The sequence below is a fragment of the Staurois parvus genome, unplaced genomic scaffold, assembly GCF_062004578.1.
Source record: "Staurois parvus isolate SC_StPar_1 unplaced genomic scaffold, SC_StPar_1.0 ptg000607l, whole genome shotgun sequence".
Taxonomy (NCBI): Eukaryota; Metazoa; Chordata; class Amphibia; order Anura; family Ranidae; genus Staurois; species Staurois parvus.
The window spans coordinates 449,609-477,017 of NW_028318403.1; the positions used below are offsets into that span (position 1 = coordinate 449,609).

At 43.1% G+C, this 27,409-nt stretch overlaps 1 protein-coding gene across 1 annotated transcript; it reads right to left on the reverse strand.

Annotated features, from left to right (window-relative positions):
• Positions 1–5,522: 5,522 nt before the first annotated feature.
• AGRP (agouti related neuropeptide) lies at positions 5,523–26,700 on the reverse strand. The gene is made up of 4 exons (XM_089692840.1): positions 26,673–26,700; positions 21,687–21,873; positions 16,753–16,841; positions 5,523–6,459 (listed from the first exon to the last, which is right to left on the reverse strand). Exons 2-4 carry the CDS (start codon positions 21,859–21,861, stop codon positions 6,274–6,276), a joined length of 450 nt encoding a protein of 149 aa, XP_089548966.1. The 5' UTR covers positions 21,862–21,873; positions 26,673–26,700; the 3' UTR covers positions 5,523–6,273.
• Positions 26,701–27,409: the final 709 nt, after the last annotated feature.

Below are 27,409 nucleotides of genomic sequence, written 5' to 3' on the forward strand. Positions count from 1 at the left end.
CAGAGCTTAGTAAATTAGGTAAAGCATACCCAATTACAGGGAAGGAAAAGGAAAATAAGAAAAAAATAGCATTTTGCTTGCACATAATTGGATGAAGGCAGTCAACAGCACTTTCCCTCATTTACTAAGCCCTGTTACAACTGTCTTCAGAGTGCAACTGCACTTGCAATGTGCACAGTCTGTTTGCCTTTAGTAACAGGAGATTATATATTCTTATTGTGTTTACACATATAATATTTATTAAGCACTAGTCACTTTCGTTTTTTGTTTTATATATATTTGTATAATATTTTGGGTTTGTGTATAGCACTATTATAGCAGACCGCTTCATCCAATATTTAATATATATTCTGTGTGTCCCATGGTATAGGGTGTAGATGATAGCAGCTAGCTATATTTAGGCAGTCTGTGGAGCGCAGGAGGATACTTATACTGGATACCCAAAATTGACAGGTACCCGCTCCCACTTGCACTGCAATCGCCTAGGCGATTGGAAGCAAAAGTTGTCCTCCTATCCTCCCTCCGCGTAGTCTTGTGGGACACATGGCAGGTCCCAGAAGACGTTGGGGCCATTTAGGAAGCGCAGCGTTACTCGCACATGCGCAGTGGGCACTCGGCTATGAAGCCGCAATCTGTCACAGCCGGGTGCCCACACTGAAGATGCCGGCGCTTGGAATACAGGACGGCCAGTGAAACGGGCTGCGGCGGGGGCACCGCGGGATCGTGGCTGTTTTTTAAAAGTCAGCAGCTACAGTTTTTGTAGCTGCTGACTTTTATTTGTTTACAGTGTGAGTGGAACTCCGCTTTAATCTTAACACGCAACTTTGGATAAAGGATCCTGCACTACTTTGATGCAACTTTGATGCTACCTGAGTGCCAGAGAGTGTAAGGTCACATCAAAGTCACCTCAAAGTTGCACTACATGAACAGAACTGTCATACTTTCCTATTAGCAAAAAAAATACACAAAAAGAAAAATTCATCAAAAACACAACACTTGCATTTTTGGTACAGGTAAATTGAAGTCTATTACATGAAAAATGCAGGAAAAAATGTTCCTCACAATTTTTAAAAAAATGCATCAGTACAAAAGGCACAGATGTGAACTAGATCCATAGGAAGCCATGTTAAACGGACTGTAGCTTGTTTCCGCAAAACACACTAAAAAACGGATAGGTGTGAACCAAGGGTAAACTAGCATTTACAAACTGAAGCCATGTGAGCCAGACATTAATAGATAACTGGTTTGGATCCTGTTCAAAAATGCAGGCCCTGTTTGGGTTCTGCCTTTAAATTACACTTTCAACTTTGTAATAGAAGCTGAAATATTCATACAACTCTTTGGTTTAGGGAGGGCCGGAGTAAGAGGAAAGGAGAAGACATGAGTGGAGGGCTAAGTGGTTAAGATAGGAGTCGGTGGAGCCACAGAGGGGTGGTTTGGATTGGATGTGGGAAGGGGTCTTCCGTTGGAAGGAAGGTTAGCAAAGGAAAACTTCCCTTCCTCCCACCCGTTGTGTCTTGCCCATTTTTTGGGTTTGGTCGTGTTGGTTAGTGCTGATGGGAGCCGGCAGGGTGCATAGTCCTCATAGATTACTGTGGGCACAAAAAGGTACTTTGTAGGGACCTGTTTGAGGCACGGCTTCCAGTTTTTTCTTATGGTGGTATCTGCTGTGGTTGTCTCCGAGTCGGTGGTGTTGCGGCTGGAGGCCTATTTTATGTAGGACGCAGGTAGTTTTGTTTATTGATTCCTACTGGGACCTGGAAGCTCCAGTTATACTGTGTTTACATTATTTACAAATTTTATTTATTGTAATAAATGGCTGTTTTAGCCATTAACTCCAGCTTGCTGTCCTAGTGCTTAATTAATGTGAAGGGGAGGAGGTAATGGTCAAAGGCAAAGGGGGATAAGCCATCTTTAGTCCCCTGGTCAGGTATAATAATAACTATTCATGAGAATTTTTCAAATTCACTCATCATAAAAAACTGATTCTTGTGGTCTTAGGCCTGGATTTGTGGAAAAGTCACATAGGACTGAGTCTGAAATATTATTTTACTGCACTTGTTTCTTTATATAATGACTTTTATTTCTTAAGTATGCATTAGGGGTTAAGTCATTAATATAAATAAATTTAATTACGTTGAGATTATGTTTAGTTATCTTATTAAAGGTTCAATTGGATTTGTAATGCATTTATGATTTCCAGGCCTTACTCCCATACTACTGCATTTGTGTTTTATAACATACTTACAAAAAAGTTCACCTCCCTACCAATCTTGCTTCCTGAATCTAAGGTTTCCAATGTCCTCTCACTCTCTCTCTGTCTGTCTCTCTCTCCTTGGCATATTATCAGTCACATGATCAGTAAATGTGAGTGTCTTCAGAGTACTTAGGCCTCGTTCACATGGGGCAATTTGATCCTTGCCCCATGCAGGGCTGTGTTTTACTAGCATGGGGAGGCAGTCCCATACATGTGTATTGGGACACAGTGGCTGCATGGACACAGCTTCTGCTCCCATAGTTACATCCATATGGGTGCATGGCCTCAAACACACCAACAGCCACACGTATGTCATATTGTGAGCCGTGAGAAGCGCAGGAAAAGAAGTCCACAACATTGAACAAGAATTAATGGTACCACCACGCATCTGCTAAAGTGCAACATGTTCCTCTGTGGGTCGGAAAAATTGCATGCGTTACACACCCCCAAATATGTCAACCTAGTCTAAATCAACCCTGTTGCTAAGATGTAAATAAAGAAATAGAAGAACTTTGGGAAAAAAGATCACTAATACTTATCAGTCTTGGGGGGAAGCAACTCCAGTCCTCAGCTTGTTCAAGAGCTACGGGCACCACTGCTTCAGACTGTGTTTCCCTTGATGGGTGCTGTGGTTTCTTTTGCTCAGTTGCTGTGTCACTCTAGAACAGGGGTCTCCAAACCTTCTAAACAAAGGGCCAGTTTACGGTCCTTCAGACTTTAGGGGGGGCCGAACTTTAGCTATTGGGAGTAGAAAAGGTCCTGATATCAGTGGGAATAGACAATGCCCCATCTTTGGTGTCATTGGGAGGAATAGTGCCCCAACATTGGTGTCAATTGGAGGAATTGTGCCTTATCATTGGTGTCATTGGGAGGTTATTGTGACCCATCATTATGGTCATTGGGCCCCATCATTCATGTAATTGGGAGGAATTGTCCCCCATTAGTGTTGTCATGGGGTGAAATCATTGATGTAATTGGGACATATTGTGCCTCTTCATTGTCAGAAGGGGGAATTATGTATCATTGTTGGTATCAGGGGATGAAATAGTACCCCATGGGTCGGATAAAAGCAAGTAAAGGGCCGCATCTGGCTTCCACAGTTTGGAGACCACTGCTCTAGAACACAGCCTAAGGCACCCTTCAGAATATATACTCGTGAGTGTCAGAAGTGGCCTCAGTTCTAAAACAGAGCAAAGATTGGGGTTACCGTCCACTATACAGATAGGTATCAGTAATCTTTTTTTTTTACAGGGTGTCTCTATCTCAGATTTTTTTACTTAGCAACGGCATGATTTTACTTAAAGTGTAAGTTCACCTTTTCACAAATAAAAAAAAGAAAAGGTGAACTGACACCCTACACTGTCCCTACCCCACCCCTAGTTACCGCTGCACTCACATTTATGGGGGATTAGCTGTGAATGGGTGTAGCAATCTGGGGATTTGAAAGCCACACTCTTCTTCCCCTTCTTTCCTTAGGGCTTCCAGGATGGAGCAGAGCAATTCTGACAATCACATAGCGGCTTTTGAATCACTATGATCTGTCCTGTAAACCCTAAGAGAGAAGGGGAAGAGTGGGGCGTTCAATTTCCCAGACTGCTACACCCACTGCATGGGCAGTGACAGCTAATCCCCCTTGGAGGTAGGTTCAGCGTGTCTGGGGGGTGGGAAGGGTTGTAGGATGTTAGTTAACCCTTTCATTTTTTGTGAAAAGGCAAATTTACACTTTAAAGGTATACCCAATGCCAAAACATGTTTGTTCTTGCTTTTTCATACAGTAGCCAACAGTTAAAAAGTCTTATAAGATTTTTTAATGCCTGTGCCCCGCTGCAGAAATTAATTGTTCCGATATGTCACCTACTGTAAATAGGAGGCGAGAGTAAATCTTCCAGTGAAGAAATCTGGTGACAACTTAGATTTTAGATGTCACCTCACTTTGTAGGAGTATTTAATTATTTTTTTATGTCTCTAGAACAGAAGAACACAAAGTAAACAGAAACAAGTCAGAGAAATTAATTATTCCAATAGGCAGACTGGAGGATAATTTATCCCCTAATTATCGGGAACAGAAGATGGAGACTAAGGGGAGTCTCTAATATCAAATAGCTTTAACCACTTGCCCTCCAGAGGATTTACGCCCCTTCCTGACCAGGACATTTTTTGCGATATGGCGCTGCGTTATTTTAACTGACAATTGCACAGTCATGCAATGATATACATAAATTAAATTTATGTAATTTGTTTCCCAGAAATAGAGCTTTCTTTCGGTGGTATTTGATCACCTCTGCATTTTTAATTTTTTGCACTATAAACAAAAAAAGACTGACAATCTTGAAAAAAAACAAAACAATATTTTTGTCTTTTTGCTATAAAACATGTCCAATAAAAAAATTGAAAAATCAAATCTCTTCATAAAGTTAGGCCAAAATGTACTCTGCTACATGTCTTTGACAAAAAAAAATCCCAATAATTGCATATTAATTGGTTTACATGAAAGTTATAGCCTCTACAAATGGCTTTATATATACTAGAAATTTTATTTTTTCTATACTAGTAATGATAGCGATCTGCAACTTATAGTGGAACTGCAGGATTGTGGCGGGCATTCTGACACTGGGTGGGAACCAGGGACGGACTGACAACTCATGGGGTCCCTGGGCAGTAGGAGATCATGGGGCCCCTGCATCCTGACCCAAACTCAAACCACACCCAAAAAAGCCTATGAAAGGTACTAGGGGCATCTCATGGGGCCCCCTACTGACCCTGGGCCCTCGGGCACTGTCCGAGTGCCCAAATGGTCAGTCCACCCCTGGTGGGAACTGACTAACTGCCACTGACATCCCCATTGACACTTATACAGTGATCAGTGCACTGACACTGTACTAATGACACTGGGCAGGAAGGGGTTAACATCTGGGGCAATCAAAGGGTTAACTGTGCGCTGTGTGTGTTTTACTGTGTGCTGTGTTTTACTTGGGAGACATGCTGCTTTGTATCTCTCTGCTGTGCAGAGAGATACAAAGCAGCATGTCCATGCTGACAGGAGAGAGACCTGTGTTGTTTACACACAGGTTTCTTCCCTGTCAGCTTTGCCGATGAACGCGTGTGCACCTCCTACCCAGAAATGCAAAACAAGTATATATACATGTGCAGGGCCGGACTGGCCATTCGTGCACTCTGGCACTGCCCGAGGGCCCTGGGTCAGTAGGGGGCCCCATGAGATGCCCCTGGTACCTTTCATTGGCTTTTTCATAGGCTTTTTTGGGTGTGGGCGAGAACACAGGGGCCCCATGATCCCCTATGAGTTGTCAGTCCGCCCCTGTACATGTGATTTTGAGCAGCCATGCCGCCCTGTAGCAGTACTTCTGCTATAGGGCAGATGGCAAGTGGTTAACGTTGTTTTTTTTGTTTGTTTGTTTTTTAAGAAACACAAAAGCATCTTTAAATTCAGCTGTTCACATTTAATAGTAAATGTTGCTGAAATAATTTGTAGTTACATTAAAATATTAATATCCCTTTAAAAAAATCTTCATATTCTGTAGTATAAATATAGTGTCTGTTTAGTAAGTTTGGGACATAAGATAAGTAACATTTATAGACACGTTGCAAAGCACACTATTATATTTTGTTTCAAGCGACTCTGTAGGTTACCCATTCAGGGCAAAGTAACAGGTTTGCTTAAGAGTAGGAAGAGTAAGATGGACATTACCATTGAGTGGCCTTTTATGATAAAGCGTGGAGCTCTTTGCACTGCAAGCTTCAAGTTAAATGTTGAGTTGGATCTTACACAGCACAGGAGAATGTAATGGGCTTGGGTTAGCAGAAAAATCCATTGAAACTAAGTACTCAGTGCTTACTCTAAAGCAATTCTGTTACTTTGCCCTGAATAGCATTACAAGAGGTTTTATAAAGACAAGTTAGAAACTCATATAGAGAAAATAGAGGTAAATATACAATCAAATATTATTACAAAGCATCGCATAGTATATAGTCCCCAGGGACCATTAGGCATGTTGATGCTAGTTTTTGCCTTGGTGGCAATTAGTGCTGGTTTTCCTGCAATAGCAAATTGCATTGAAGAATCGGCAGTAGCAAGTTGCACACGGGCTACAGCAGGACAGGTGACCAACACAGGACTCATGGAGTTGGACACACCTTCTCGGAGAACGCTCTTCACGGGAAGAAAGCTCCAGTGATATTGCCTGCTGAAGAGAAAAAAGAAAGTTGTGATGAGGTGCATAGCAGAAGAAGCTGACCAATAACCGTGGCCTTTTCTAAAAGGGCCTGTGTGCAGGGGAATATTTGTGGGTTCTCATATGTGCTACTCTTTCTAAGATTGGCCATGTACTGGAGGTTCTGATATTTACACATTATGGACCAAACCCACATTATTTACCAAACCTGTAGGAAATTTTTTGCTTTCCCTAAAGGGTCTCTGGGGCATCTGCTGGCACCTAGTACAGTGGCGTCCCTAGGGGGGGTGCAGGCCGCACCAGGTGACACCATCACAAGGGGTGCAGGAGCAGGATGCCAGCAGAGCTTCTGGGCTCTGTGAAGGTCCTGGCCAGATATTGAGGTGACCCTGGATTCCCAGCACAGTGACAACTGCCCCCGATGTAGCGGTAAAATGAGTATCCCGGACCCGTGAAGATATGTATCCCCTGAAGCAACTGCGCATGTGCCACAGTTAACCCCTTACAGGCTGCAAACCGTTGAAGCTGATCCCACGGATCACTAAAGGTTGCAAGATCAGTCAACCTATACGGGGTTAACTGATCTTGCACCCCATAGTGATACGCGGGATCAGCTTCAGCGGTTTTCAGCCTGTAAGGGGTTAACTGTGGCAGCTCTGTGCTAAAGTCAGAGATCAGCTTCTTCGGCCTGAAACTGGCATATGCGCAGTTGCTTCAGGGGATACATATCTTCATGGGACGGGATACTCATTTTACCGCTACACTGGCACCGCTCCTTCCTCTCTGGAGGGGTGACACCAAGTGTTACCGCACCGGGTGACACCAACCCTAGGGATGCCTCTGACCTAGTAGACTGGATGACTGTGCAGTTCTGCCAGGATCACTTGTGTTCTGCAGGAGTTGCTGTTCCTTTATGGCCAATTTTAATCAGCCATGTCTTAGCATTCTTTCAAACTCACACTTTGTTGCAAAGGAGAAAGACGTTTCTGTTTTATTGAAACTTAGGTAGGGTACAGTAATTATGCATATGCTATGCAAACTATGTAAATTGGTTTTCATTCATTTTCTATTGCTGAAATGTTTAAAGGGGTTTTATACTTTGACTATGCAAACCAGCGTGGTCTCTCTTTTACTACCACCTCTATGCCGCCGACACACAAATCTATCTCTCAACCCCCCACCTCACCCCCTCGGTCTCCGCCCGAATCACACACCTACTGAGCGACATATCAGACTGGATGTCACTCCACTTCCTTAAACTGAACCTCTCCAAAACCGAGTTTCTTGTCTTCCCCCCAGCCCGGACACCACCCCCCATTGACTTCTCCATCACATCCAACAACGCCACCATCAAACCCGCCCCGCAGGCCAGAGTACTTGGTGTCATTCTGGACTCCAACGTATCCTTCCAACCCCAAGTCCAATCTTTAACAAACTCGTGCAGACTCCACCTCCGCAACATCGCCAAAATACACACGTTCCTAACCCCAGAAACCACTAAACAGCTCATCCACTCCCTCATCATATCACGACTCGATTACTGCAACTCCCTCCTCACTGGCCTGCCTCGCCGCTGGCTATCCCCGCTTCAGTCGATCCTGAATACGGCTGCCAGACTCATTCACCTTTCCAACCGCTCCGTTTCCGCCACCCCCCCCTGCCAATCCCTCCACTTGCTTCCGATTGCGCAACGGATCAAATTCAAAATCCTAACACTGATGTACAAAGCTGTCCACCATACTGCCCCGGACTACATCACTGACTTAATATCCAAGTACCGCCCAGCACGCACACTCCGCTCCTCACAAGACCTCCTTCTCTCTAGTTACCTGGTCTCCTCCTCCCATGCCCGCCTCCAGGACTTCTCCAGGGTGTCACCCATCCTCTGGAACTCCCTGCCCCAACCCATCAGTTTATCACCTACTCTCCTCTCCTTTAGGTGCACCCTGAAAACCCATCTCTTCAGGGAAGCCTACCCCACTCCCTGCTAACTTGCCGACCTCCTCCAACCACTCCATTCCCCACAGCTATCTCCTCCTGTGCCACCATCCCCTCCCTCCTAGATTGTAAGCTCGAAAGAGCAGGGCCCTCAATCCCCTCATGTTTTGCATTGTATTGGTATTGTTCTGTCACATGTTCCGTCCCCCTTTGTAATGTACAGCGCTGAGCGAACTATTGGTGCTTTATAAATACTGTATAATAATAATAATAATAATACTGCTCAACTCAATTAAAAAGTGACACAGAGGACTTCACCTATCATGAAAGACTAACCTAACAGAACAAAATACCATGTGAATCGGGCATAAATTAAGTGCAATAAATTTGACAATACATGAGTAATATTGCTTCTCATATGCAAAGTGAATAATTGTAACATTCAGTCCCAATACGGAAAAATAAAGTGCCCAGGTGTTGAATACTAATTGGTGAACTTCGTGCAAAAAATGACAGGTGCTCCTCTGTGCTCAATCGGTGCCCCACATGGTTGTGCACTCACCGTTAGCCGTGGACCACCTATCTCTAGGTTGGTCTTAAGCACCTGGTTAGGAACTAGCCCAATGCTTGATGGTAAGAATGGCACCAATATTCCTGGGAATCATGCGATCTGGCTGATAGTAACCAATAGGATGATGACCAGCGTGGATATAAATGACAGTGTAGTTTCAAAAGAGCCTTTTTAAACTTTCTCCTCTCCTCCCAGGCAGTAAACCAAGTTTCAGCTTGTGAACAGAAACAAAAGCAAACATCCCATAAAGTAAAACCATAAAAAACTTTAATGATGGGGAGAAATTATAAGAATAAAACTCACAAGTAAAGTGCCCATAACCTGGTAATCAGTGTATTCAGCCTTGCTGCCTGTGAATAGGAACCAAGATGGCTGCCACGTCCCAGTGTGCGTTCCAAAGGACGGAAATGATGTCAGCGGAAGTTGCGTCATCAAACCTCAACTGATTTCAATCAATAGTTCGTCATCAGGAAGGGCACTTTTTTATTTACTTTGCATATGTGAAGCAATATTACTCATGTATTGTCAACTTTAATGCACTTAATTTATGCGCGGTTCACATGGTATTTTGTTTGTTTTTGTGATATTGGTTCACAGGTTAGGACTGCAGCGTATACTTATCTAAGTTGCATGAATATCTATTCCTAAGCGCAACAGCACAATATCTTATTTAACTGAACAGAATGTATTCTTCTCTAAGAAGAAGTGATTAAAACTGGATACAATTACCATAAATAAGTACATAAATAGTTTATATAAAGAATAAGCTTGGTACAAAGTTACTCACTGTGACCTTAACCACTTGCCTACCTGGCACTTATACCCCCTTCCTGCCCAGGCCAATTTTCAGCTTTCAGCGCTGTCGCACTTTGAATGACAATTGCGCGGTCATGCAACATTGTACCCAAATGAAATTTTTATCATTTTTTTCACACAAATAGTGCTTTCTTTTGGTGGTATTTAATCGCCACTGGGTGTTTTATTTTTTATGCTATAAACAAGAGCAAAAATTTTGAAAAAAAAAAAGTTTTTCTTTGTTTCTATTATACAATTTTGAAAACAGGTAATTGTTCTCCTTCACTAATGTGCGTTGATGAGGCTGCACTGATAGTCAGCACTGATAAGCAGCACTGATAGGCGGCACTGATGAGGCGGCACTGTTATGCAACAATGATGGGCACAGATAGGCGGCACTGATGAGCAGCACTGATGGGTGGCACTGACTGGCAGCACTGCTAGGCACTGATGGGCACAGGTGGGTGGCACTGATGGGCACTGGTGGGTGGCACTGATGGGCACTGGTGATCGGTGCCGATCTGTCCTCTGACAATTGCCAGTTATCGGCAGTACTTTCCTCACACTGTGACAGCATGAGAAAAGTGCAGCCGATAACTGGCAACTGCATTTACCGGTGATCTGCTGTGTCATTGGACACAGCTAATCACGTGGTAAAAGACCTCTGTGATTGGCCTTTTACCACATCACGTGATCAGCTGTGTCCGTAGGACACAGCACTCATGAAGATTGCTGGGTGGCACGCCCCTGGGGACGCGAGGGAGGGCACGTTCTGGGAGGACATCATATGACGCCCTCCCAGAACTGGCTGACCGCAGTGAAGCCGTCATTCGGCTATCTGCGGTCAGCAAGTAGTTAAAGACTGCCGCTCTAAGCAGAGAGGATATGATCCCCTAGTCTCCAGGAGTGGCGTGCTGGGGTAGTAATTTGCTCATCCAACAGTGACAGATGTGTGGGTAGAAAACGCCATACATCCAACCCGACCAACCAGAGTGTGCATGATAGCAGTGGTGTTTTTAGCTCTTGTACTGCCCTGGGCAATGCTTAAATTGGGTGCCCCCCACCACCACCAGCAAACCCCCCCGGCTCCCACCGCCACCACTAAAATTGGGCACCCAGCACCGCCCCAGCCACCACTAAAATTGGGCACCCAGTACCACCACCTCCCACAAAGAGAGAGCAAGTTAGTGCAGCACTAACCTTAAACTCTCCGGAGCCAAGCCTGGTGTCTTCCTTCCTTGTGCAGGAAGCTTACACCCTCCAGCAGCGCGCAGCCTCCGCAAATTCCATGGCGGATCCTGGCCAGGTCCTCAGGTCCCCCCAAAAATTGCCGCCCTAGGCAAACGCTTTGTTTGCCTCGGGGTAAATACGCCACTGCATGATAGTGTAGAACAGCCTCAGCCAGAACTGCTTCAAAACTATGCCCCCTGATATATTTTGCCTTGCCCACCATGGGCTAGATCACAGAGGGGAAGTCACTTCTGAGATCAAGTCCTGGTGAGCAGGGCTGTCAGGAATGGACTTGCCAATAATGGTGGGACTCACCTGCCTTGTGGGCTGCAGTACCAGGGCTGGCCAGCGGGTGCTCTCAGCAATCAGAGACTCACCCCTGCAATCAGCCAAACACCTGAAGCTGATTGCAGGGGTTGTATTTAAGGAATGGCCAGACTCACAGTCAGGGCCTTGGTGTGTGTTTTTCCATGGTCCCCTGTACCTTGTATCCTGTGTTTCTGTTCCTGTCTGACTTGTTGCCGACCCTGCCTGATCCTGACCTCTGCTGACTTCTCCTGCTTGATCCCTGGCTTGTGACCCTGACCATTCTCTGCCCGACCCTCTGTACCGCGCTGCCCGTGAGTTACTGAACACAGCTTGTGACCCCGACCACTCTCCCGCCTGTTCCTGGTACTCCATTTGCCCGTTTGCTCCTGACCCGGCCTGCCTGACTACTCTTTGTATTGTATGTATTGTTATCGGTGGGTGGTTTGGTTTGTTTGCACTGTGTTTATGTTTAGTTTTGCACTGCGTTTTGTATTGTTAGTCTTAATAAATTATATTGTTATCTGAAGCCTGCGTTTCCCTGTGTCAGTCCACACACCTCTGGTCATACCTGGAGCCCTGACAAGGGCGAAATGCGTGAGAGGGAGTGGTTCGTGGAGTAGCTCTGGCTGAGGCCGTTCTACACTATCATGTACACTCCGGTTGGGCTGGTTGTGCAGTGTTTTCTACTCACACACTTGGTACAAAGTTGTTCACTTTAAGGTCACTGCAAACACTCTTTGTGTCTGGAGAAAAAAGGTTTACCTACAAAAGCTACAATACTGTGAAATGTGACTTTTATAGGAGCTAGTTCTAGCCAGCTGTGTAGATTGTTTCAAAAAAGGCTGGATGATTTTCTAAATGCACAAAAATTAAACTTGCTATTACCATTTGAAAGTAATTACACTGATAAAGGGGTAATATTAATCTAAGGAGTTTTCTGAGTCCCTGAGAGCCTTTGGGGATCGGGAAGAATTTTTTTCCTAATTGGAGCAAATTGAAGTATGCTTTACAAGGTTTCTTTTCTGTCTGCATCAACTGCGGTTTAGGGTTCTGACTATGTAAGTTTAAATGTATTTATTTTTGTATTTTGATTAAATTTAAACATGTCTTTTTTCCAACTAACTATGTAACTATGCTGCTGTTTTGCATTGTGTAAAATAAAAAAAAAATCAAATCCAAGGCTGCTGTTGTAATTGGTGTGACTAATTTTTTATTGTATTTTCCAGCTCTAGATTACAGGTGTCAAACTGCGGCCCTCCAGCTTTCAAGGAACTACAAGTCCCAGCATGCCCCTGCCTTTGGGAGTCATGCTTGTAATTGTCAGGCTTGCAATGCTCATGGGATTTGTAGTTCCGTAACAGCTGGGGGGGGGGGGCACAGTTTGACACCCGCGCTAGATTAAAAATGATTACAATTACAGTTAAATACAATAAACCTTTCGGCCTCATTCACATGGGTGTACTTAAAGTGGTTGTAAAGGCTCAAGGTTTTTTACCTTTTATGCATGAAGGTGAAAAACCTTCTTTGTGCAGCATCCCCCCCAGCCCGCCTAATACTCACCTACACCCTCTCTCGATCCAGCAATGTGCACTGGAGTCTCGGCTATTCCGGGACTCCTTCTCATTGGTTGAGACAGTAGTGGGAGCCAATGGCACCCCAAACAATATAAAATTGGGAGCAGCGACTGTGTCTGTGGAGCAGCCACATTCCATTTAACATGAAGGGACTGCATGCAGGGGGATGCACAGAGCACCTGTGCATCCTCACGTGGGCAAATATTGCCCTGGCATGTCAGTAAGTATGCCCATGTGAACAAGGCCTTTTGTCAGAGCAAAAGATTTTCTTTCACATTCTTTTCTCCTCCCTCTTAAGGGCTGATGTACACTGCAGCTCCTAAACTGACATTCAGGAGCTGTTCAGCGTTTTTTCAGCAGCCCCTGAACTCTCCCTAATGTTTTCCTATGTGTCCATGTAAACTATGTCATTTACAGGCAGTTGAGTTTACAGTCGTTTTTTTGAATGCACCAAACTTGCGTTCAGGAGTAGATTTTACCGACGTTTCAAAAGCCAAATGCTTGTAAACGCGTTTAGAAGCATTTGCGTTTAGAAGCATTTTTTATCTCTTCCATGTCCAGATGCTGTCCAGAGCTTTTTTACATCATCAGAAATGCATGCAAAGTGTTTTCCATGTATTCGAATGGACCCGGTACACCAGCGCAGTCAGTTCCAGGTTTCACGTGAAGGCAAAAATGGCAGAACGTGCTGCATTATGCTCATGATGGGATCCATAGTGAATACTACCAGAAAAGACAGGTCATCTCAACACATGCTGCCCTCTCTGCTTCTGCTCTCTCTATTACTCTCAAAATGTCTGAAATAGTTAATTTTTTACTATTTTTCAGTGCATTCTGGGCATTTGGGAAGATCTCCTGAGGTTATCATATAAAAATGCTTCTAAACGCAAATGCACATAAATGCGCATAAACACAGTATGCAAACGTGGCTAAACTGATGTTTTTTAACCAATGTTTTCCAGCAGTCAGTTTCCATCATTCAGAAGAGTTTTCCAAACTCCCCCTGTACATGAGCCCTTAAAAACGAGTTGAGTTATATGAGTGGTGTCAATGGACTGGAGCGAAAGTCTAGCCCACAGAGAAGCAGATAATGTTTGCTAGTTCTTGTAAATGTACCCAAAATACAGGGAAGCAGGGAATATGTAAGTGAAGAAGTGAAAACAAAGTTAATGATTGAGAAATCCCTGTATTAGTAGCATGCTAATTTTGGGCACTTTCAGAGAGTGGAACTTCTTTTTAGCATGGAAATTGTCTCTGTAAAGGGAAAATCTGTCTCTAGAAACATGTCTACTTGTCTAATAGTAAATCTGCTCATGGGTAGAGCAAAACAGATTCTTTATACAAACCATTCTGTAGGTTGACTAATTGGACTACCTTTCAAAAACATTAGGTAGTTGATACTTCATAATTTGGTTCTCCAGCGTAACAAAAACACGTTGTGACTTCAGTGTATTGTAACATGGAAAGCTATACTAGATTCATGGGTAAATACTGGTAAACTGTGTGTAGCCAGGTGTTGGGCTGCAGTTTATCCACCAACCTGAAGGTGGCACTGTGCCATTCCTTCAGGCTGAAAGGAAACTATCGAGGACTAATCTGTTCTACATTATGGGCTCCAGTCAAGCAACTCGGGGAGGCCAGTATCACCTATTGAATGCTAAAATCCCATGGGATTTGGACAATCATCATGACACAGAAAAGTTTAACCTCCCTGGTGGTATGATTATTTCAGATTTTTGGTGCTGAAAGCGGTACCATTATTTTGCATGGACAAAAGTCTAGTAAACATTCCAGATATGATAAAACTTGAAACACGAAATCATAAATTATAATTTAATAAATAATCATAAAAAATAATAACATAATAATAATAATACATTTAATTCAATAATATAATCAAACCAAAAACACTGAAATTTGAAATATAGCGCCAAGTTCGCACATCACTGAGCAAAGTCACAAAATCGTTGTCTGTGTCTGATGACGAATTTCCCCACAAATCATTATCACTCAATTCTGCAAGTGGTTCTCATTTACTATCGCTGTTCTCTAGCTGGTCTAAAACCGCTTTTGACCTAAACGGACGCTTTTTGGACGCCATGGACTTTTCTCAGTTTCCAGGCAGAAAGAACAGTCAAAATGCAGGCAGGGCACAGGACAAAGCACTAGGGACAAAATGTACGTGAAATGCTTTGAAACAGCAATGTTTTACTATGTAATATTCGTTTACAAAAAAATGACAGCTTTTAAAATTTTAAAATTTGCCGTCGGTTCCGGCCCCCGTACGTCCCGACGTCACAGGAAGCCGGCATCGGCCGGAGGAGATGGCCAGGGATGCTGCAGGAGGGACAAGGTAAGCGCTGCAGGGAATCCCTGAGCAACGCCACATGGTAAGCCCAAGTGTAGCTCGGGGTTACCGCTTTTGGTACTGAAATTTCACCCCGAGCTACACTCGGGAATACCGCCAGGGAGGTTAAAGTGGTTCTTCACACTAGAAACAAAAAATAAAAAGTAATCAGCTACAAATACTGTAGCCGCTGACTTTTAATAAAAGGACATTTGCCTGTCCAGGGACCCAGCGCCATCCTGACCTGGACCGGCTCTTTGCCAGTCTTCAGGTCCCTGGCACCAGTATGTTTACTTTGGGAAGATAACTGTGACTGTGACTTGACTTCGCAGCCTGCTTCCCACTGCACATGCGCGAGCTGCACTGCACTTTTTCAATGGTCCCGCAGCTTCCTGGGACCTGTGATGTGTCCCAGAAGGCAGGGGTGTATTTACCACAAGGCAAAAAAGGTATTTTTCAGGGGGGTAGCACTGTCCCTTAGAAGAAGGGATGGAAGCATGGGGAACTGGTGGGTTCCGAGAGATGCTGTGGGATTCATGATGTGTATGCACAGCCCGTCTCTAAATTCTGGGGATGTCCAGAGCTGTAAAGGTAAGTGTCTTTCTCTCTCTTGCCATGGGGGATGGTGGCTGGTGTATGGGGGGCAGCGGTAGTGGAAGGCTCGGGTGGAGGGCCAGGGTGCTCTTGGTCAATGTTAGGCTCTTTCTTCAGGGGGGAAGGGGGGGGCGCCAATTTTTATGTTGCCTAGGGCAGCATAAAACCTAAATACACCACTGCCAGAAGGCTTCGGGTGGGGCAGGGCAAACTTCCGTTTGGATCGCCTAGGTGATCATGGCAGAAGTGAGAGCCAGTATCTGGTACCCACTCCCCCCCCCCCAAAAAAAAAATAAAGTTCCAAAGCTTAAAGGGGGAGGGGACAAACAAGGGAAATGTCCACTATTGGGTGAAGTTCCACTTCAAATAGGTTCTCCCACAGTGTTGGAGAAGTTCAACAACAAAGAAAGTAAGAGCAGTGTTAAGTTGAGATATCTGACAAGCATGGAGAGAGTAGTTCCCCTCACAGGGTGTCCTTTGCCAGCTTCGTGGAACTATCCCCCATGGCAGCCAGATAACTGCAAGGATTTTGGGGATTATATGGTGATCCAGTAAACCACTACCTCCTCCAAGGGAAGTGCTCCTCAGACCATTCTGTGGTCTGTATGCTCATGGTTTATCGCTATTGAAAAAGTGCCTTGTTGACAAACATTATCTTTTCTGCCTGAAGAAGTGTATAACCTGCAACATATGTAGTGCCACTGCTATTAGCCACCTTTACTCAAAAGAAATAACGTTTAAGCATCAAGGGGTGTTGACTCCCCTAAACTCTTGGGTACACTGGTTTATCCATCCACACGTGTAATATAAACAGGATTAGGTCCTATTGTTGCTTAGGAAGATGTTTCCTTAAATTTTCCTATACATAGGGATCAAAAACATCTGAGAACTGTTCACAACAATGCAGTGGGTATAAAACAATATAAGGTACAAGTATTTAAAGTTACCCTTGGGTCCGACTGACTATAATCCTCCATCAGGTCTTCCTCAGCTGCTCCTATGTCTGTTAGGAGGGCCTCCGCTCCTTGCAAACTTCCTGAAATGTGACATTTTATTGAGCATTTATAATAGCATTGCACTATTTCCAGAACACAGACATGTTTAGTAGCTATGTGCCCAAACACGTCTTGTTTTATAGGTTTTCCATAAACTAACATAATAACATACTATATAATAAAAACTGCCAAAACTATCCTAGTTTTCACCCAGGATTTAAAATTGTTTCCAATTGAATCTGATTAGAAAAATGTAAATTCTTGTGTGAATCATGTTAAAACCTTTATAAATAGATCCTAAAGTGTCAAATGAATCATAATAGATTGCCACATGTGTATTTTTGTTACAGTATATGGTATTTCTCATTTTTTTTATGCAGTCACAGGTATAAAAAAAAAAGCTGCATAAAAATATTAAATAATGCCAGCTTTTTCCTTTCAAAAGAAAAATTTAAAAATAAAGACAATTCAGTGCTTGGATAAAGCTGACATCAAAGAAAGAAGCAGCTAGTACCAAAATTTTGATATCAATTTCGATCTCAATCTATACTCTAAATGTGCAGCACTAAATAGGGATAAATCATAAACATAAATTTAAATATATGAAAGTAAATAAAATAACACATATAATAAATTCATGAAAAAAAATCTAACAAATCATGCTGTTGTGTCTCATGAACCCGCTCCTGAAGACACCATTGTGTGACGAAACACGTAGGTTTGCACCGGAAATGGCGTCATCATGTATAGCAGCCGCCGGGGTCCAGCATGTTTATGATTTATCTTTATTTAACACTGCACATTTAGAGCATATAGTCGTTTCAATACAGCAGAGAATGGAGAGTTAAGTATTCCATGTCTACTTTGCAGGGAACAGTTTATTTTGAAGACTTGTTTTAGTAACAGTCAGTTTAAAGGGTTAGTTCACCTTTCATAAAAAATATTCTGTGCAGTCCATGATCACTGTTCCACAGTTTTAAATGAATCTGATTTTAAAAATATCCATTTATGCTCCTCCCATATTTGTGGGTTTTGTTGTGAATGGAATGAAGCCTGCCTCAAACACTTCTGATATTATTCACAGCTTTGGGCCCTTTTTCACTGATGAGCTTTATGATAAGTTCCCATTGACTTACAATGGAATGTACCTTTTTTGGTATGCTTTTAAAATATGTACCAAACATGCAGCATGCAGTTTTTTTCCCAGCACAGAGCACCTGCAGTGTGAACAGTTACATAGGATTTAATGGGGAATAGTTTTCACGAGCCTTTGTCACCCTGGAAAAGTGCAGCAAAAGCACACCAGTGTGAAAGTCTCCTTAGAGTGGATTTCCCCTCACTTTGGAGAGATTTCCCCGCACTTCACAAGGCGTTTTAACTATCCTCTACTGCAGTGGTCTCCAAACTGTGGTCTATGGGCCGAATGCGGCTCTTTGCCTGCCTCTTTCTGGCCCTCGGGGTACTATTCCTCCCACTGACACCAACAAGGAGGCACCATTTCTTCCTCCAGCACCAACTATGGGGCATTTTTCCTTCCACTGACACCAATGATGGGGCACAATTCCTCCCACTGATATAAACAATCAAGTACTGTTCCTCCAACTAATACCAAGGATGGGGCACTATTCCACTAACTAATACCAAGGATGGGGCACTATTCCACTAACTAATACCAAGGATGGGACACTATTCCTTCCTCTGATACCAATGATGGGGCACTATTCATCCCACTGACACCAATGATGGGACACTATTCCTCCCCATGACACCAATGATGGGGCACTATTCCTCCCTCTGACACTAATGATGGGGCACTATTCCTCCCACTGACACCAATGATGGGGCACTATTCCTCCCACTAACACCAATGATGGGGCACTATTCCTCCCATTAACACCAATGATGGGGCCCTATTTCTCCCCCTGACACCAATGATGGAGCACTATTCCTCCCACTGACACCAATGATGGGGTACTATTCCTCCCACTAACACCAATGATGGGGCACTATTCCTCCCATTAACACCAATGATGGGGCCCTTTTTCTCCCCCTGACACCAATGATGGAGCACTATTCCTTCCCCTGACACCAATGATGGGACACTTATTCCTCCCCCTGACACCAATGATGGGCACTATTCCTCCCCCTGACACCAATCATGGGGCCCTATTTCTCCCCCTGACACCAATGATGGGGCACTATTCCTTCCCCTGACACCAATGATGGGACACTTATTCCTCCCCCTGACACCAATGATGGGGCACTATTCCTCCCCCTGACACCAATGATGGGGCCCTATTTCTCCCCCTGACACCAATGATGGGACACTATTCCTCCCACTGTCACCAATGATAGGGCACTATTCCCCCCACTAATACCAATGATGGGGTAATATTCTTCCCACTAATATCAATGATGAGGCACTGTTCCTCCAACTAATACCAATGACTAGACACTACTCCTCCGTCCACTGACTACAAGCACTATGTAATTTTTTTTACTCCTACTACTGCTGAGACATTTTCTACTCTCACTGGCCACTCCAGCCCTCCTAAAGTCTAAACCGGCCTATTGTTTAGAAAGTTCGGAGACCCCTGCTCTACTGTAACCAAATTTAAAAAAAACAGTTTTGAAAATTTTCTTCCCCTTGCTCTATACAATTGTTCAGCATTTTTAAAAATATTATTTTTAATACTATTTGTAGGAAAATGTATTTTGTTTCTGTTCATTTCATTTGTTCAGTTTTTGCAGCATTTAATTTTACCTGTATGAAAGACATATTGTATGCCGAAAACATAATTTCACTATCTTCAAAAATGAAAAAAAAAAAATGACAGAATGTAATGAGCATGTATGCCTTGCATAGGTAAAACTGCCAAATTAATAGGACTATACATTAAAAAAATGAAACTGCTTTGGAGCTTAAAGAAACCCTGTTGCCATAGTAAATATTTTAAGCCATGGCATACCTGCAAAATAAGTCAGTAAATTCTTACTTTTCCTGTTTCCCGTGGCTCTGAATGCTGTTTTGATTTTGTGAAATCTTCTGCTGAAGTCTTAAAAAAGTATTAAAGACAAAACCAAAGATGTATTATATTGCAGCTTACCAATCATTAGATGTGGTGGCTGCATTAGTATTTTTTATAGGCGTTTTTGCTTTCGTTTTCACCTGGTGATCTGGCCAGTAACACACCTCCTGTATTAGAGTGCCCTCACTCTGGATGAAGGAGCACAGAAGGAACATTTGAACAGCAGCATTGTTAGTCGGGGGGAGGGGAGTGTTAGATGTACTAGCAGATTTAGATACACTAACACATTAAACTGCAGCTCACGCTTTATAAGCAGTTACAGCAGTTTTTTCCTTTTGGGATAAATATTTTACGTAAATAAATAAATGCTGATCATAGTAAGCACCTCTGTCAAGTGGTAAATGGTTTGTCTCATCTCTTTAACTAACATACTGCTGGGGAGTTTGTTCTTTTGAAACACAACAGACTTACTAGCTGCATCACCAGGTGAAAATAGAAGAAAGAACACCTGCACAGAATTTCCTCTGGGTACTCCGGTTTCTTCTCACACTCCAAAGACATGCTGGTAGATAAATTAATTCCTCTCTAAATTGGCCCAAGTATGTGCACAGGGGCGTCCCTAGGGTTGGTGTCACCCGATGTGATAACACTTGGTGACACCCCCTCTGATGATCCCCGCAGAATGGATCAGATCTGCAAAATGAGCATAATGGATCAGACTCTGATCCATTATGCTCCCCAATCCACAGATCCGATCCTTCCTGCAGGGATCATCAGCTTTCTTTACAACTTACCTTTTCGTGGAGTGGGTCCAGTGACACCCCGTATAGGTTGCATGCTGAAGATCCCTGCAGGATGGTTTGGATCTGCGGATTGAGCATAATGGATTGGAGTCCGATCCATTATGCTCCCCAATCCGCAGATCCAATCCATCCTGCGGGGATCATCGGCTTTCTTTACAACTTACCTTTTCGTGGAGCGGGTCCAGTGTCACTCCATATAGGTTGCATGCCCACGATCCCTGCAGGATGGTTTGGATCTGCGGATTGAGCATAATGGATCGGAGTCCGATCCATTATGCTCCCCAATCCGCAGATCCAATCCATCCTGCGGGGATCGTCGGCATGCAACCTATACAGGGTGGCACTGGACCCGCTCCATAAAAAGGTAAGTTGTAAAGAAAGCCGACTTTTCCTGCAGGATGGATCGGATCCATCCTGCGGGGATTGTCGGCTTGCTTTACAACTTACCTTTTCATGGAGCAGGTGCGATGTCACCCCATGTGGTAGGTGTTACCCGGTGCGCCATTCACCCCCCCACACCTGCCTCGGGACGCCACTGTATGTGCATGAATGTGAGTTAGGGACCTTAGATTGTAAGCTCCTTGAAGGCAGGGACTAATGTGAATGTACAATATATATGTGAAGCGCTGCATAAAGAAGAAAGGAAGAGCGGGCAATATTATAAACATTTTATTTTGGGTTTAATATTGCTTTAATGGAAATCAACATTTCATGTACTCCTGGGTCCCTGGTTGCTCTCACTGGCTCTTCTTGTATCCTGTAGTAAGTAGAGATCAGCCAGTGAGAGCTGCAAGGGACCCAAGAGACTGACACTCCCAGAAGTGTCGGTTTCCCAGTGGACTTCATCAGAAGCTTTCTCAGTAGCAGAGCAGCATTCTGCAGCAGGAAGGGCAAAAATGTACAGACTTGTTTTTAAATGTATGCCATGGCTTAAAATATGTACTGTAACGACAGGGTCACTTTAACTATATAAAATCTTGCAAAGAATGTTACAATTGTAAACATTTTATTAAAGATTTTTTTTCCTTTAGAAATAAAGGTTCCTATCTCTTACCTGGTATCATCAATCCAGATTCCTTTGCTTTTCGTAGTAAACCTGCGTAGTTGTATCTGCCATTGGTGATGCCAGAGTTAATATCTTCAAACCGGCCATTGCCAGAGCCTGAGGTGAGCATGGCTTGAATTGCCTGGGTGATGGCCACACACAGCAGTACTGTATTCAGCATCATGGCTGGAGAGGACTACACAATACAAAAGTATATGCTCAATAAGTGTAAGTAATCAATCTGAAGCAACAAAGAATTTATATACAGTATATTCCATAAGCCCCGATTCACACTATGAATCACCAATGAACCGGAATGCGCAGCACAATTAACATGCGATTCAGTACGGTGTGATTTGAGCCCATTTATTTTGAATGAGCTCAAATCGCACCAGAAGACATTCGGCCTTTGTGTAGGGCAGCCGGTCTGTCTGTCGAAGGGACATGAGTGACCAAAAAAGGTCTGCCGATCAGTGTTCTCAGCCAATGGCTATGAGCGCTGACCGGAGTGTTCTGGCAGGGGGGCTTTCCACCTGTCAGAACACAATAGCACAGCAGGGGACATTGCTGTACTAAAATCAGATAGTAGCAGGGCCGGATCTAGGGGGTGCTGCGGTGTGCTTTTCCCCCCAGATTTTAACTGTGCTCACCCAGGTCCTTGTGAGTGCATTAGCTAGTCTGATGCATAAAGTTGATGTAGGGAGGCACTCTGATGGGGACAATCCATGTAAGGGGGCACTCTGATGGGGACAATCCATGTAAGGGGGGCACTCTGATGGGGACAATCCATGTAAGGGGGGCACTCTGATGGGGACAATCCATGTAAGGGGGCACTCTGATGGGGACATCCCATGTAAGGGGGGCACTCTGATGGGGACAATCCATGTAAGGGGGCACTCTGATGGGGACAATCCATGTAAGGGGGGCACTCTGATGGGGACAATCCATGTAAGGGGGGCACTCTGATGGGGACAATCCATGTAAGGGGGCACTCTGATGGGGACAATCCATGTAAGGGGGGCACTCTGATGGGGACAATCCATGTAAGGGGGGCACTCTGATGGGGACATCCCATGTAAGGGGGGCACTCTGATGGGGACAATCCATGTAAGGGGGCACTCTATTGGGGAAAATCCATGGTAGGGGGGCACTCTGATGGGGAAAATCCATGGTAGGGGGGCACTCTGATGGGGACAATCCATGTAAGGGGGGCACTCTGATGGGGACAATCCATGTAAGGGGGGCACTCTGATGGGGACAATCCATGTAAGGGGGGCACTCTGATGGGGACAATCCATGTAAGGGGGGCACTCTGATGGGGACAATCCATGTAAGGGGGGCACTCTGATGGGGACAATCCATGTAAGGGGGCACTCTGATGGGGACAATTCATGTAAGGGGGGCACTCTGATGGGGACAATCCATGTAAGGGGGCACTCTGATGGGGATAACTGAACATATGTAAGGTGGACTCTGATTGGGACCCTGATGTAAGGGGGTACTCTAATGGGGACACCTGATGTGAGTTCTCTGATGGGGGCCCTCTGATGGGGACCCTTATGTAAGGGGGCCCACTCATGGGGACACCTGATGTAAGGGGGCACTCTAATTGGGACCTTGATGTAAGGGGGGAACTCTGATAGGAACCTGATATAAAGGGGGACTCTGATGTGGATTCCTGATGTAAGGAGGGCACTCTGATAAGGACCTGGATATAAGGGGGCACAGGTTCTGTTTAATCATCCAATTCTAATGATAGCCAAATCCATACTAGTGTTTCCCAGGATATGACACTGTGACAGACTGTCAGTGACTCACTGTATTGACATTCTACCCCCTGACTTTATTTACTGCACCCCCCAGATCAGACAGGCTGGAGCTGGCCCTGGTTAGTAGAGCGGCTCCTCCTAAACTGTCTTTTTTTTTTTTTCAATCAATCCGCCTGGTTGAACGAAAAATAAACTAGAAGTGTGTACTAGGCTTTAAAGGCAAATGAAATTCTCACATGGCAATGTATCCTTTTAGGTGCTTCCAGGGGGAAAAAAAGGGGTCATTTTTGAAATGTGTTTACATTTTGATTCCTACTGACATATCATCAGCAAGACACAAATGTCAATTTGCACAAACCCTAAAATTGCGCTTTTTGAAGACCATATTTGAACTACATCTTAGTGCATTACACAATTTCTAACACTCAGGGGGTGTCCTATGCTAGGGGTGATGTCCAAGGCTTACATTCTTTTGCTAAAATGTGTCCCTCGTTCCCATCTCAGAAAGTTGGGAGGTATGCTGTAGGCCATTTGCACCCCACCTACCCACGTGGAAGAAAAATATATTTGAAATATATTTTTAAAATATTCTTCCCAAATATATTGAGATATATTTGAAATGCTACAAGTTTGGCCATATTAAATATATTTCAATATATATATATATATATATATATATATATATATATACACACACACACACTGCATGTTGAAATGCATTTTTTTATATATTACAAAATATATAAAAAATATTTTTTTAAATATATTTTTTTTTATAAATTCTTTAGACTTTGTTTAACATATAAAATAGTCATTTTAACATATATCTTTACATATATTTGTAAATGCATTCCAAAAATGTAAATTTGTATTTCTAAAGGCATATAGTATATTTGAAATGTATTTTTACAAATATTATTCATATATTTTGCAATAAAAACACATTTCAACATGCAGTATATATATTGAAATATATTGAATATGGCCAAAATTGTAGCATTTCAAATATATGACAATATATTTGGGAAGACTATTTTTAAAATATATTTAAAATATATTTTTCTTCAATATGGGTAGCCTGCCTGAAAAACTCCCAATATTCTGCATTGCTCCAACTTGTCCTGTTGCCAAGATAAGCCAGACATTGAATGCTTGCCCTCAGCATCACAGGCTCAGAGCCCTCCGAATGCCCAGCATCATCCTATAAACACCTGCTATGGGGGTAATTTACTAAAACCGGAGAGTGCGAAATCTGGTGCAGCTTTGCATAGGAACAAATCAGCATTTAGGTTTTATTGCCGAAGCTTAATTGAACAAGCTGAAGTTAGAAGCTGATTGGCTACCATGCACAGCTGCACCAGATTTTGAGTGCTCCAGTTTTAGTAAACTCCCCCCATGTGTTTACATCAGAAGAATCTGCTCTTCACAGAGAGAAGCTCAGCTCTTCCTAAGCATTTTGTGAATTAAAGGCAAATTTCTCCACAATACCTATAACTAGAGAGGTGAATGGGGATGTTTTACAGGTGATTTTACTGCTTGCTCAAAATATGTAAATATGTGCAGAGTTCATTTTAAAGCCAAACTCCCTTGAAGTGGGGCTGTGTCTGCACTGCAAGGGTTAACTGCCCATTTCTGTCTAAGGAACTGTGAAAAGTAGTTTACTTACCTGATCCTCATTTCCTGCAGGCTCCTCTGTGCTGCTAGACAGGTCCTTTCAGCTTCTTCACCCATGAGCTCCTGCAGCCTAAGGTCCTCTGATGTCTTCAAGACTGATGCAGAGCCCATAGCTTTGCACTGAACTTGAGGACACCACCACAGCACAGTGGTGTCAATTAGGCCCATATGGAACCAGACCAGGGGCGGACTGACCATTTGGAAACTTGGGCACTGCCCGAGGGCCCCCGGGTCAGTAGGGGGCCCCATGAGATACCCCTGGTACCTTTTTCATAGGTTTTTTTTGAGCTTGGGCAAGGACACAGGGGCCCCTTGATCCCCTATTGCCCAGGGGCCCCGTGAGTTGTCAGTCCGCCCCTGAACCAGACTTTATGCTTGGTCTTGCGTTGGGACTGTGCTGGGCAAGGGTGCCCAATGCAGTCCCAGCGCACCTAGTGTAAAGAACCCTAAGGCTAAGTTCACACTTGTGTTGGTGGTTGGCACAGTGGGACCGCACCTGTTCCTGCAACTGCATCCACCTGCACAGAAAAATGTGCTGCTGCTCAGGAGATGCGTGGGGGTACCACTAATACTACTGCAACCGCCAGGTACTGGAACCGCACTGCACTATGTGATTTCCCTGCGGCCGTGTTTTCTGAAAATACGCAGGGACCTTTTCCCTGCATTTTATGTGGGTACAGCAGCCCATTCAAATGAATGAGCTGCTGTGTACGAGCAACACAGCTGCAGGTAAACCACATAAATGTGAACCAGGGCTAAGACCACATTATGATTGGAAAAAAACTTGAAGAATATGTGCATCTTATCTATTACATTCTCAGAAATGTATTTTATTTACATATTTTTTACAATTCAGTATCAAGACTTGCCAACGTGGTAAATATTTTTGCTAGAGTACGATGTCCTATTTTACATTTCCCAAAAAATTTCTTACAGAAAATATATACTTTTAAAGTATAGATTATTTCTTATATTATCTCTCCATGTAACCTATATAATATAAAGTGTGAATACCCATATGGAAGAAAAATATATTTGAACTATATTTAAAAATATTCTTCCCAAATATTTTTAAAAATACATTTCAAATATACCGTATGTCTTTAAAAATACAAATCTACATTTTTTGGAATGAATTTACAAATATATGTTAAAATGACTTTTTTATGTTAAAAAAAATCTGAAGAATATATTTTAAAAAAATATATTCTTCAGATTTTTTGTAACATATATTTTTGCATATATTTGTAAATGCATTCCAAAAATGTAGATTTGTATTTTTAAAGACATACAGTATACTTGAAATGTATTTTTCAAATATTTTGTAATAAAAACGCATTTCAACATACAGTGTGTGTATGTATGTATGTATGTATGTATGTATATATATTGAATATGGCCAAAATTGTAGCATTTCAAATATAAGCCAATATATTTGGGAAGAATATTTTTAAAATGTATTTCAAATATATTTCTTCCATGTGGGTACGCTCCATTCCTATTCATCTGATAACATTTGATGCGTTAATATTTAGGAATAAGTGTAACTTACATGCAGAAGGTTGAATATTCCGACGATCAATCCAGCTGGAGTTGGGAGTCACATGAGAATAAGGTTTATATAGAGGAACATCAATGCTATAATGTGGTGACGTTTTACACAATAACAAGTAGGAGGATTCTTCCTTGTCTTAGGGACAAATGACAGTGTTCAATAAGTGGCCATTTAGAGTCTCACAAAATGTGGTTAATCTTTAAAATACTCAATTTTCCTCACGTCATCTATTTTGGTCCCATTTGCAGTATTTATAGAATGACCACTCACTAGCCCATTCTACAGAAAATTATTAGCTTGTTTTTACTACCTGGATGTTGTCAACATCGGCTTAATTGATGTATTCATATACTTAGCAGAGTTATTCAAACAGAAAGTCTATATGCACTCCATTTGAAATTCTGGAAAAAAAAAGATATCCTTTTGAAATGTACAAAATATACAAACTGAAATAAAAATGTATCAGCCGTTCATTTTTTAAGTAATGAGGCTCAGCACTGTCCTACCATGGCTTGAAGACCGCAATAAATATATATATATGCGTTGGTATTTCAAGTGGTCATACCAGGATGATGCCTGCAGCCACAGGCATCATCCTGGTACTGTTTTCTGCAGGCGATCAGCTCTTTTGTAAAAGCCATCCTAGAGGCTAATTAGTGGCTGGATTGCTTTTACCCACTGGTGCCTCTACTCCAGTCAAGCTCTCCATCCAAACAATGGTTCCACCAACTTAC